Genomic DNA, 13349 nt, shown 5'->3' on the forward strand with positions numbered 1-13349 from the left:
TAGGTGATTCAGGTTCTAGGTTGTTGCTGGGCTTTAGCTAGGTGATGCTAGGTTGTTTCTACGTTGATTCTCAGCCCTGAGAGGTTCGATTTAAACCACAGACAGTCACAGTCACGACACGATTGTCCAAACTCCAGAGACGGAAACTCGTACTGACGCCAAATGTTCGCACCCCTCATAGATCTACGGGCACGTCATCGTTGGCGTGGGCGCGTAGGCCTTCCATAGCTTCGGGGTCTTCTCGCAGCCGAGTCCAAATACAATCGACTTAAAAGGAAAGGAGGAGGAATGTCCAAGTAAGGTTCAATCTAGGGACAAGTGAAAAGGCTTTTGCCGATGTCTCTTGGGAAAGACCTAAAGACCGTGGCTTTTTTCTTTTTTTGGCATGTGGTGATAACTCCTTAAGCGTATAGTATTCGTGCGGTGGCAACTATATTCACACTATTAATATGCCCCTAAATATGATGGTTTGCCCATGTACACTTGAAATTTCGTCAGGCAGACCCCATACGCCATATTTAAATCTATATTCTCAAATCATTAGAATATGTCTACGTCGTGAATCGATACCGGTTACATGGTCGTGCAGGATTGGTCGGGCATGACCACTGCTGTGGAACATTTTCCGCAACTGAAATACTGCATAATCGTTCTGCGCTTAGATTGCATGAGATTGTGAATGCAAAAGTGATGGGCAAGAAAGAGAGATCGCGAAAGACAAAGGAAAGACAGGGATGTTAACCACAGGAAGTTTCCGGTTTGATACCGTATACTTGGGAAAGTAGTGTAAACGAAAGAGTCTGTGACGACACTACGATGTGGTGGCTTGAAGGTCAGTACATAAGCACCGAATTTTAAGCCACCACTTCGTGGTGTCACACGCTCTTCTTTTACGTTTACGCCGCTTTCACAAGTATAGGGTAGCAAACCGGAAACTTCCTGTGGTTAACATCCCTGTTTTTCCTTTATCTTTCGCTATCTCTCTTTCCTTCTGCAACATGAGCGCAGAATGATTTTGCAGTACTTAAATTGCGAAAAATGTTACACAGCATGGAACCGGTATCTATTCACAAAGGATACATATTCTAATGAATTTAGAATGTGGATTGAAATATGGCGCATAATGTCTATCTAGAGAAATTTCACGTCAATATTGGCAAACCATAATGATAATTTGGGGCATATTAATAGTGTGGCTTGAAATTCGGTGCTAATGTACTGACCTTAAAGGCGCGGCCATGCATTTAAGTAGTGCCTTAAGAAATAACGTCACCAGCATGCGAAGCTAGTCGGCCGCAGCGAGTTAACTACTCCGCCATTGTTTGGCATGGTGGCGGTGCGTTCGAGTGGTACCACAGCGGTCGCATTTAGCAACTATGGTGTGCGCAAGCGCATGTGTGCATGCTCTCCCTCTTATTTAAGGTGCTAAAATAGTGCAAAGCAATCTGATATGAAATTCCTCACAATAACAGTGTTGCTCGCTTAGATCTCTAATGGCACCATTTTTGGCGGAATGTAATTAGACACGTATGCGTAACACCATATAAGAATATAATCCAGACAGCTTCACTGCAGCCTGCATCATAGCATCAGGTTCATCAAACAATTGACACACGGTACGTGCATTTCAATACCACGAAGTCACTTCGCATACTATGTTCGTAGCCGTCCGAGACGACACGACTACGGTCGTTTGCCGCCGGCGGCGCCTTTGGGAATGACCCAGACCTTCTTCGAGCTGAGCGCCCTGTGTATGGTCCGGAGTAAGGGCGACCGCGAGTTGCCGCAGTCGCCTCGGAAGTCGTCGAAGGCCAGGTCCCAGACGGCGACGCACAGGCCCGGCGTGCCCATATCTCTGCGCATGCGCGACAGCTTGAGAGGCAGCGAATGGACGCCCTCGTAGGCGACCCAGTCGCGGAAGCGCACCGCGTAGCTGCACATGCCGTCCGGGTCGACGCTGTCGCGCAGCAGGTATTGGCACACGAGCGGGTACTCGAGCACGCCTCGGGCCTGGCTGTCCCCGGCGGCCGGGCCTGCTCGGCTGGCGGCGCTGCCCGCGTGGAAGGCGCCCGACGAGCGCAGCGTCCACCGGTGACCCATGAGCGACACGCTGAAGCAAAGCCGCTGGCGGTGCTCGCGCGGCACCTCGTACTTTAGCATGCGCATCACTTCGCGCATCGTGGGGCCGTTCCTGTGCAGAAGGGAAAGATGAAAGGAAGAAAAGGTTAGAGATGTTTGTTGACCCGAGGAAATTGTCTCGTTTGCTACCCTACAATGGGGGCGGGACCGGGGACAAGAAAGGTAAGGCGCAAAGAGGGAAACGAACTCAAAGTGAGCACATCTCCCCTATCAATGCTGTTAAACGTACAAGGCTTTACGGTAGAGTCAATCCTGAGAGATATTGGCGGGGAAAGATGCTATTTTCTGCAGCAGCCCTTATCGGAACCACGGCGCAGCGTCTGTAAGGGATATGGGGGAAAAGATTGGAATAAGGAAAAGGGTAGGATCTGCAGGGAAAAGTATTGCATTTGATAGAGGACGTGGTTTACGAATGCATCCGCAGTTCGGGATACGGTAGTTCATGCAGGCTGTGTTTGTTGGAGTGGGAGAGAACTGCTCCCTCAAATTAATTGTCACAGTGCGCCGAGACAGCACCATCCGCGTGCCGTGATTGTGTCTTGTTCTGTATTTCCAAGCCTCCTTTGGCCACTTCGCTGCCCCAAAAGCGCTTGCTGCAGTTTGTCTATCTTGGGATACTTCACATAAAACGACACTCAACAACAGCCGCCTGGCCAGCACACACGTCACGGGGCGTGCCCTTACCGAAAGAAGATTTTCAACTTCGCCAGCACACTTTAGTGTACCTCTAAGCAAAAAACAAAAAAAAAACACACACAATTTATCCTCGTCTCGTCAACGAACTCCTCCTCCCGAAAAAAATTTCTGGCTGTGCCCCTGAAGTGAACGGCAAATTGTGTTGTCTGTTTCCTTTCACTTTTGTTCGTGTTTGCATGCTAACTTTTCTTTTCCTAGGATGAACTGATATGGAGTCCTTAGCGAGCGAAGTTTACGCAACCGAGGCGCCCTGTTCTTGGAGCGGCCAGCCGTGTGGTTTGCAGACGGCGTGGTGTACGGGCTGGGACACTGCGCGTATTTCTCGCTGGCGTCGTGGAAGCCGTGCGTGGTGGCCAGCAGGAAGTCAGCCTGGTCCGCTATTCCTGGCAGGTGATATCCGCGGTGGCGATATTCCTCCTGCCGAAGGAAAGTCGCAATTAGCATCATCGGTAATACTGAGCCAAAAAATCAGCAAGACACGCCATGCGACCCCAGACACTGTACCAACCAATGTTGACGCCAACCGAACTCATATACAAATACATACTTGTGCGAAATTCCTTTAATTACGAGGTTCAGAGCGTGGAAGTTCGTGGAAGTTCAGGAAGTTCGTATCTGCCCTTTTTTCCCCTAAATATTCGCTATGCAGCGCCAAACGCGCGTCCTTTTCACCAAAGGGATACGTCGTAACAAAAAAATATTTTTGAAAACCACGCACCGATATGCGTTGCTAAACTTAACGTTAGCGTAGCGTTATTTGCTGAAACGGCGTAAACACAAACACCTAGCCCCCCCTCCCCCCATTTCCTTTTCCCGCTTTGCGCACTTGGCATGTACAGGGTCCGTCAAAAGTTCCCAGGTCACTATCCCACGTATTCCTGTGGCAGCGTGGCCTGGGAACTTTTGATGGACGCTGTACACTCCCTGTACATTTCGTTAGCGATCTGGAAGTACTGGGAAGGCAGTGCCAAAGGAAATACACGGAAGATGAATGACAAACATTGCTTGGGGACAAGGTGATCTCCAAAGGGTGCAAGCTTCTTTTCGAGAGAGTGGGACGCAAACCACAACCCTTAATAAGGACGTAAATATTCGTACTGTATGGGCTCGCGCCCCTGAAAGAGGAATGCGTACCTGGTAAGGCACTCCGACGGTGATGATGTAGCGAAGCCCGAAACGCTCGCGCAGTGTCTCGACCAAAACGAGGAAGTTCTGCTTGTCGGCCTGAGAGCCGCAGTGTCCACCGGGCTGTCGCCAGTCCAGGTGGAGGCCCGTCGAATCCCGGTTGACGAGCCACCAGTATGCCTTGTCGGCGAAGGCGCGCGTCCTGTTCAGGTGGCCGGACATGCTGGAAAACTGAAAGGTGTCCCGCTCGTCCGGCCCGCCGCCCAGCGACAGAAGCACCTTCAGGTGTGTGTAGACGCCCTTCAGCTCCGCAGCCTGCCGGAAGCCCTGCGCCAAGAGAACGGAATGGTCAAGCTAAAAAATGTAGGAGCCCCTTCGCCCATCGGGAGTATGGGGAAAGGGCAGCTTGGCGTCTGCGTGCCTGACGTAGAGCTTTCTTTCTTTCTTTCTTTCTTTCTTTCTTTCTTTCTTTCTTTCTTTCTTTCTTTCTTTCTTTCTTTCTTTCTTTCTTTCTTTCTTTCTTCTCTTTTTCTTTCTCTCTTTCTTTCTATAGCATTGCACATGCTCCCTAACAGTTTCCTTCCTCCATGCTGGGAATCGACCTTCATCCACGTGCTTAACAGCGCAACACTTCAGTTGCTACAGGGAACGACGGTCATGCGTTCATATCCAGGCAACAAAGAAATGTTGCAGCGTGAAATGGCACGTTACCTCAATAAAAGATCGCATTGCCATATCAGAAACGTCCGATCGCAGACAAGCACACGATCGAGAGAGCATCAATTAATGAAAAAACGTCGATTAGAAATACGCATGTGACCGGCGCGTTTCTTCCAGGACCGCATTTCTCTACGCTCGCTAGCGCCGGGTTTTTCGAGTACAACGCCACCACCACCACCAAAAATTCTTAACCCATTAAGAAGCGTCGCTTGAAAATTACTCTGTGCTGCATCCCACATTGCGGTGGGTCTTGTACCACATCGGATTCCAGCACGTAAATCGCTGCGAGCCTATCTTGCCGAGTACACTGCGACATGTCCGGTGCCATAGCGCCGACATGCATCATTGCACTATTCAACAGAACTAACCAATAAGTGTCCCCTGCTCTAAACCTCAGCAGATATACCGGGAAGCTACGGCTTGACTTCGATGATTATCATCATCTGTCGATAGCCTTTCGTAAATTTTTTTCAAAGCCATTCTAGTGTATACTTTATCAGCCGGTCGGCGTCCCTAGCAATGCAGGAGCAGCTCCTCCTGTATCATTACAATCATAATCATCATCATACTATTAACTGCAAGACGAGGGCTTCTGCCAGCGATATTGCAGTACCCCCTGTCTTGTGCCAACTGTCACCATCTGTGTCTACAGATTTCATAATTTCAACGCAACCACTTCGCTGTTTATCGCGCCGACTGCTCTCCCCGTCACTCGCACACATTTCATATCTAATAGACGCACCATTTGTTATCTTCTATCACTGGCGTAGCCAGGGGGGGGGGGGGGGGGGCACCTAGCCCCGAAATTTTTAAATTTTGCATGTGCATAACTTCTTAGAAATTGCAGCACGAACACGAAGACCAGGAAGAACACGAGACAGAGTGCTGGACAACACGCTCTCCTATGTTCTTCCTGGTCTTCGTGTGTCGTGTTCGTGCTGTTATTCCTAAGAAATTATGCAATCACCAACTAGCCTGCCAACAAATGTTACTGAAATGCATGTGCATATATACACGCACACATAAACACACGCACGAACACACAAAGTATAGTTGAACTCCCAACCGCCCTCGAAAAAATTTCTGGCTACTCCCCTGTGGTCTATACACATTACACGGACTGTCTAACTCCATTTTCGTCTTTCACTGTCTGTTATAATATCGGCTGCCCCTGCCTGGTATGTCTCGTCGAACGTGGGGTCCTTGCTGTAGATGGAGCCGTCGGCCGTGACGCCAGCCGCGTGGTAGATTAGGTGAGTGCAGAAGGCACCCGGCACGTCCACGACGCGGTAGTGCAGCTTGGGAAAGCGCAGGAACACGTCGTGCTGGTACACGCAGAATATGGGGTTCGTGCTCACGACCTTAGTGCGGTTAGGGCACGAAGCCCTCTGTGTCGACGGAAGGCGGCGTTGCGTGCACGGGTCTGCCGTCCACCAGCGGATGGAAGTCCTTGCAAGTGGACGTGTCGAACCCGCTCTGGATGCTGCGGCCGTCATCCGTGAACAATAGCCCCTTTTGATGCATGCCTGCCATTAAGTGAAAAGCGTCAACGGAAGGAGCGATCGTGAGACTCTGCTAGGTAAACGGCCGACACGGAGATATTTCTATTAAAGGGGCCCTGCGACACTTTTTCAGCGTGGTCAGAAAACGTTGCTGACCGGTAATCGAGGCTCTTGAGAACATGTGAGCCAAACATTATAGCGCAGTACGCGGCCTGGAATTTACAATTAATTCTCAAAAAGTCAGCTAAAAATCGCTCGATCTTCTCTCGACAAATGATGCCATAAACCCAAAATATACTGCCACAATCAAAGTCGGCTAAAAATCGCTCGATCTTCTCTCGACAAATTGTGCCATAAACCCAAAATATACTGCCATTGTCTCAAAGACGGTTAAAAATCGCTCGATCTTCTCTCGACAAATGGTGCCATCAACCCAAGATACACTGCCATTGTCTGATTTGAGCTGCGCGAGCTGCAGAGTTACCGCGGCCGCCGCGGGACGCCGCGACGTGCCCGCGCGCTCAATCGCGATCACGCTGACAGTACGCCGTGTGTTCGAATAAAAAAAGAAAGTGTTGAAGGTGTGATGATGCGTGCTGACACACCGACGTAGCTTCCTGTCCCCTTGTCATCCCTCCCCCTCCACGTAGCATTCAGCGCTCTCGTTCGCACGAAAGCGAAGGGGTACTGACACGAAAATTTTCAGTTGTACTTTTTTGCGCGAAATGAAAGGCCAAGCCCTTCAGAGCCTAGAAAATGTACTGCTAAGCGTGAGTGCACCCTGAAAAAGTAATTACAGTACGTTTTTAAAAGCCAGTTTCGGTTCTACTGTACCCTGACGTCACAACACGGTATGATTTCTCGCACGTGCTCGCGCAAATATCTATCGTGACATTTCCACGGCCGTGGCTCCGTTGATGACGCACAACGGCCATTTTTAATGTTTTGGTGACGCACAAGCGGCTATTTTGGAAGTTTTGGTACCTGACGTCATCATAACTAGAAGACCGCTGCTTGAAGTCACCAGAATTAGTACTGCAGCTTGACGTCAAGCTAGTGTCGATGGCAGTAGCTGCGTCGCGGGAAAATTGACTTTAATATCAAATAAAATATCTTATCAGCATTTGCTGAGCTTCAGACTTGCTCAGAGCCGTCTCTGTATAGGGAACCCAAGCTCAAGTTTGCGGCGCGACGACAGCGCCGCGCCAGCCGCGCTGCGGCTCTGTCGGAAAGCTCTGAACCTCAGGCGCGGCCGACTCAGCCCTTTCACGGTAGCGGTAGCGCACGTGCGCACGCGTTCTTCTCTCGGTGCGGGTAACTGGGAGGCCGTCAGCTGGGTACGTTGAACCGAGAGGCTTGCTGTGCGAAGCTGCGCATTTCCACGATGGCAGAAGCGACCCCGCGGAAGCGCAAGCGTGGTCCGAAGTATTGCGGTTTAGTGGCCAGCCAAACAGTGCAGACAAGGCACACGATTCGCGTGTTAAACTGTATCGGTTCCCGGGCGTGTCGCACGAGAAATAAAGGCGGCAAGCGTGGATAGCTGACAGCGCTGTCTCGCCTTCTATTTTGGCTGTCTGAGTTCGTCGCTTTCTCGTTCGACTACCTGAAATCGGTAAGTAACGGGGCGCATGCACGCAGCGACTACAGTAATGATTACTCGCTGTCTTCTCGCATGTTAAAGTCCAGCTACGGTTGTAGGTGAAGCAACTTTGTGTTTTGATTCCCCGTGCTCGTGAGACTACCCGTCGTTGTTGAACGTTCACATTCGCGTTATACCGTTAGCGTTGCGCGGTTGGTTGAATTCAACTGAACTCCGCACATTGTCAGAAGTTCGGCGCCTGCATTTCACGCGTCGGGAAGGCTGCTTTATCACGCCGGAACGGACGTCTGTGCATTTTCAATAAGCTTTGACATCGTTCTGCAGGTTTGCTTTGTTTTTGTCACTTTATTGGGGTGATAATATATTTAAGCCGCTAATATAACTGGCACTTAATACATGCTTTGCAATTGCAACCTTGAAGTAACCACCTCTGACTTTGTGCGACTTTCTAGCCGCGTTCACGCAGCAGGTTTATACGCCTCTCAAGTCGATATCATAAAAAGAGACTGCAAGCATGACGCGAGAGCCGAAAAAAAACGCCAGGCCTGCGCGGAAAGCGCAGCACAGTCGCAGCGAAAGCTGGAAGAGCGGCTTTTCTAGAGCGCGTTATAAATCTCCTGTGGCTACTAATACAGGTACATTAGCAACGTACCCACTACGCAACAAAGCGTAATTTTTGGGAAGTTGGAAGCAACCAGCACGGTTATTCGTTGTTCTGCGGAGAAGCGAGGTACCATATGTAAGCGATTATGTGCAGTTTGTTGATGCGGCGGTTGATGACGATGAATAAATATGGTTGCGCCCTTTGTAATGGGTTGGAAGCTTTAAACGACCCCTTTCTCCCCTCCCCCACTAGTTACGTAATGCATATTGTGTGACGCCCGGTCGTATTTAACTGTCCCACACGCTTATAACCCACTTTAACTGGAGAAACGTAGAGCGAGAGAGAGAGAATTGACTTTATTGAGACCCTGAGGAAATGGATCATGGGAGCCTTATGGGCTTCCTTGGCAACCAACAGAAGTGCACTTTCGAGGAACCCACTACGCTAAAATCATTGTAATTTTTTAGAAGTAGGGCAGTAGGCACTGTGCCATTTTTCGTCATTTTACAGACAGCCGTGGTACCTGCTAAACGCATGTAAGGCATTATGCGCACGTTGTTGATGATGTGCGTGATGACGATGAAGAATTATGGCAGAGCTCTTTGTAATGGGTTGGAAGCATTCACAACCTACTCGTTGTGCAATTCGCATTGTGTGACGCCTGGTTACAGAATTCGCGTTGTGCGACGCTTGGTGCTTATTCTACTCTTTTACCACGCTATTGCATGCTAATGTGGTTCCTTCCCGACATGAAGCCTGTATAGGGCCTTTTTGCAAAGCACTTTCAAGCACCGGCATGGCTCAGAGGTTGAATACTGGGCTCCCACGCAGAAGGCCCAGGTTCGAACCTCGTTCCATCCTGGAATTTTTTTCTTATTTAGTTTTTTTTTATTTCGAGCGATACTGGTTACGGACACCGGCGGCGGCGGCGGCGGACAACTACGGCACCAAAAACGGCCGGTGAAATGATCTCATAACAACTTTCGCTGTAAAACGAGGCGAGCAGTTCATCTTGCTTCACAGTGGTTGAAGCTCAGCTAGCTGCCTCGCGTCTTAATCGGCGGGTGATTCTCCAGCGGCACGGAGGACATGACTCTAACCTTCTCAGGAAGCAGTGCCATGGCCGTATAACCTTTTTTTCGCACGCCGCAAACGTTTGTTCACGAAAGTACACGGCTGCTACTGTAAGCATGCCATATCAAAACAACAATCATATGATTCGTAGTCCACGCCGCAGAACATCGATAGCGTGTACGGCTTCATTTCGGAGTGCATGTGGACCATTATTCATCTTTAGCATGATAGAATGAGACTTACCTCGAGGTATACGTCCTACACGGTGTAATCGCGACTTGGGAAATGCATTTCGCTTTGAGTCGGGCGTGGTTGTCGTCGATCGTCTGCTCTTCACCGTTAACGTGATTGACGAGCCTTTCTCATTTTATCAAGTTCGCTTTTCGGAAGTGCCAGTCAAGCTTGAAAATCATTTTGAAGTCGCACTGCAAGCGGTACATTGCGAGGCGCCGAAAGTGCACCGCGAGAGCTCTGCACGTGCACAGAAGCGAGCAGCAACGCGGTGGTAGAACACTGTAGCGGTGGAGAGAAGGGAAAACGCGCGCTGCTAACACCCCAGTTTCTCTTTTTCTGCCAGAGATGGCGCTGCCTGTCAAGAGCAGCAGCGCCGCTAAGCGTTGCTTGGGAAGCCTATACAGAGGTTCGTGTGGCAGAGTAAACTCGCCTTCGAAAAATGGTGTCAGTACCCCTTCAAAGCGTGCGACATATCCCTGTAACTACGCTCGTACATGACGGATTCCAAAAATTTTGGCGGTGGTCGATTCATGAGGCAATAACTCCTTTAATGAAGCCATCCGATGATTACTTGGAAAAGTTATGCAGAGCCCCTTTAAGTATAACGTCGCCATTAGTATCAGCGGGACCTCTAGGACAGCTTATTCATCGTCAGACTTCCTCATACACAGGAAACATTCTCATGGTTGTGTATTGCCCCATATACCTGCGGCCATGGTTCCCGCCTTGTAGTAGAGCACGCAGAGGGGTAACAGCAGGAACACCGTTGTCACAGCCACGAACGTCGTGAACAGGTTGGTGTTGTTGCGGCGTGCGAACGACGCCAGCCCGTCTCTCCAGGACAGAACAGTCGGCCTGACATCGTGCACTCGCGACCCGAACTGCAGCTGTTCCCGCAGCGTGGCGGCCAGGCTCGCTAGTCTCGCCAAACAGCCTTCGCCGTGGACTGTACCCGGCTGCTGCAACCGGTAGCGCGACACGACATCAGCGAAGAACCACAAGGTAGCGGTAGTTCAATGAAAGGCAATGCTGGTGCTACACATATTGTGTAGGGATAATACACACTCCAAGAAAAAAAGAAGATTCCTTTGACTTTTTGGTGAGTTTTCGTGACTTGTCACGTACATGACGACTCTCTTTAAAGAGACACGTGAACTCCCTTTAGAGATCACTATACTCTCGTAGAGGGGTCACGGGACCAAAAGGAATTAACGTCTCTTTTTAAAGAGAGTCGTATACGAGGCAAGTCAGGACCGACTCAAAAAGAGTAACACTATTTTTTTGAAGAGTGTACGTAGCAGGGTATATAAAGGTAAACGCTGTAGTCTCAGAAAACACGTGCACCATTTGGTGTTTATCTTGTCCCTAAACAATAACCCCCGGGTATTTCCGGCCACTCACTTTCTCTAGCGCGGAGCGCTCAATGTTTTCTGTAGTGAACGCGGTGTCTCACTAATAATCCGCACGCCATTCGTGACATTACTGTTGGGCGCGCAGCGTTACGTAAACGAAAAGTGAACGGTACGGATGACGATTATCGTTCACCGAGAAGACAAGTGCTTAAGGGCGCTAATTTCCTTCGATTGGTGTAGAGGAATATACTTCTGATAAGGTTATGTTTTGCTGATTTCATTGCATTTGTTTTGTGGGTTACCTCAAGGTGCTTAAGGAAACCAGTGAACGTGCCGCGAGCGTCCGTATGATAGGTGCTGCCTCGCCATGGTGGTCTAGTGGTTATGGCGCTCGACTGCAGACTCGAAGGTAGCGGGATCGAATCCCGGCCGCGGCGGCTGCATTTTCTATGGAGGCGAAAATGTTTGAGGATCGTGTACTTAGATTTAGGTGCACGTTAAAGAACACCAGGCGGTCGAAACTTCTGGAGCCCTCCACTACGGCGTCCCTCACAATCGTATCGTGGTTTTGGGGCGTTAAACCCCAGATATTATTATATATAGCTGCTGCAAAGCGTTTTCAGAAAGTATGCTTTCAATTAGCATATTTTACGCACACGGCGGCGTTGTATACAGCGAAACTACCGTCTCACATCCCGTCAATGGCACTAATAGCTAAGTGAATTCGCTCAAAAATGACACTAAACGTGGCCGTTGGACATGAATATTAGGTAATCGCCGAAGAATAGCGAACATGTGCCATAGTTTCGTTCCGGGAATCGTATGTTAATGCCTTACGTCGGCGGAGTCCTCCAGCTGGCTCTGCAGTTCCAAGACGCGCCGTTGCGGTGGATCGTGGGTGCCCATCGTGGCCACCGTGGTGAAGTGGGTGTCGATGGTGGTTGGCTGGGAGCGTAGGAGGTCGTCGTCGCCGTCCCCCGCGCGACAGCGGCTCGAGTCAGAGGTGCCGTCGAAGTCGTAGACGTCGGTCTCGGGTACCGTGGTCGTGTCGACGTAAGAGCTCTCAACCTGCGGCCTTCCACGCGTGCGCTTCGGCAGCATTCTGTGGTGCGTCCGCGGCATTTTTCAGGGCCAGTATAGCTCTCGACTGAAACTCCGCGGAATGACGCGTCGAACCAGCAATATCCTCCTCTTCTTCTCTGTGCTCCAGCTCTCGTGCGCGCGTGACTTCGAGAATGTCGACGACGACGATGAACGTGCACGTTCATTGAGAAGGATTGATGATATTGATGATATGTTTTTTAAAAGGATTAACTGCAAAGTACAACTGCAGGTGGACAAAAGGACAACTGCAATTGCCACACGCTCAGACGCTCCTTTCTACACGGCACGGTTGAGGTGTTCACCAATTGGCGAAGTATGGCAAGAGAGTGACAAACTTATGCGAACAGGGCCCGACAAGGCTATGCGTTTCACCCGTAAAGACGTAGCTTAACCCATATATGCCCAAACTCAGAAAAAATGACAAAACAAATTTTTTTTCACAGAAAGTGTACTTCTACCCTCAGAAGAAAGCACAAGTTATTTATCTACTGCCAGGTAAACGCAACACTGTTTTTGAGCCGTCCTATAGATATAGGACACTGGGCATTAGGGGTGCTATGTGCGGGTGTGGTAAGCCTTGAAACATTTCACGTGCACACCGACATTGCACTTTGCCCGGAAGAAAGCGGTCGGCACGGGCAGCATGAAAAGCAATGTCTAGGCTTGCACACATTGAGAATGAGGCCTGCTTGGTGTGCTGTAGGTGGCGCTAGTCATCAGCTAAAGAAATAGCGATGTTAGAGTGCATCAAAGAAGCGTCCTATCATGTAGGACACTGGGCATATATGGGTTAAGCATGCTCCAAGTTTTAACAGCGGATCTGTTTAATCCGACCGTTAGTCCGTGCAGAGCGAACAGAAAACTATCATCATCACGAACCGGCGTGCGCTTTCTTGTCCTCTTCATCTTCTTCTTCACTCCCAGACACACGAGCTGATTTGTCCGACGTGGGAGGATGCAATAACTCAATAACTCTTCTTTTAGCCATGCTTTCTTCTTCCTCGTCAGGTTATATGGTTTTTTTTCTTACAACTGATTTGTCATGAAGCTGAAATGGGGCCTCGAACATTGTAGTCACCGGTGGGTATTCTCCCAAGCAAACCAGTTCCGGGTAAAGTAGCGGAATTAGACTGCTTTTCTTCGGTATCCGTAGCTTGTCTTCTTTGTGTTCCGGCTCCGCTTTTTTTGTTTCTTTTTTT

The 13349-nt window shown here is 49.7% G+C and overlaps 1 protein-coding gene across 1 annotated transcript; it reads right to left on the minus strand.

Moving 5' to 3' along the window:
* Positions 1-1588: 1588 nt before the first annotated feature.
* On the minus strand, positions 1589-12168 carry LOC119378550 (probable chitinase 10). The gene is made up of 7 exons (XM_049411775.1): positions 11884-12168; positions 10401-10653; positions 6100-6206; positions 5856-6005; positions 3970-4287; positions 3122-3252; positions 1589-2191 (listed from the first exon to the last, which is right to left on the minus strand). The coding sequence occupies exons 1-7, from the start codon at positions 12166-12168 to the stop codon at positions 1684-1686; spliced, it is 1752 nt and encodes a 583-aa protein (XP_049267732.1). The 3' UTR covers positions 1589-1683.
* Positions 12169-13349: the final 1181 nt, after the last annotated feature.

This window comes from Rhipicephalus sanguineus, unplaced genomic scaffold (genome assembly GCF_013339695.2).
Source record: "Rhipicephalus sanguineus isolate Rsan-2018 unplaced genomic scaffold, BIME_Rsan_1.4 Seq868, whole genome shotgun sequence".
NCBI lineage: Eukaryota > Metazoa > Arthropoda > Arachnida > Ixodida > Ixodidae > Rhipicephalus > Rhipicephalus sanguineus.

Bases quoted from the DNA above. Each gene is read 5' to 3' on its own strand.
- LOC119378550 (XM_049411775.1), bottom strand. From the start codon at position 12,168: ATGCCGCGGACGCACCACAGAATGCTGCCGAAGCGCACGCGTGGAAGG. The intron at 6,207-10,400 runs GTATATGGGGCA...ACTTAATGGCAG, and splicing joins GGCGGGAACCATGGCCGCAG to GCATGCATCAAAAGGGGCTA. The intron at 2,192-3,121 runs GTCTGCAAACCA...CCTTCTGCACAG, and splicing joins CCCAGCCCGTACACCACGCC to GAACGGCCCCACGATGCGCG.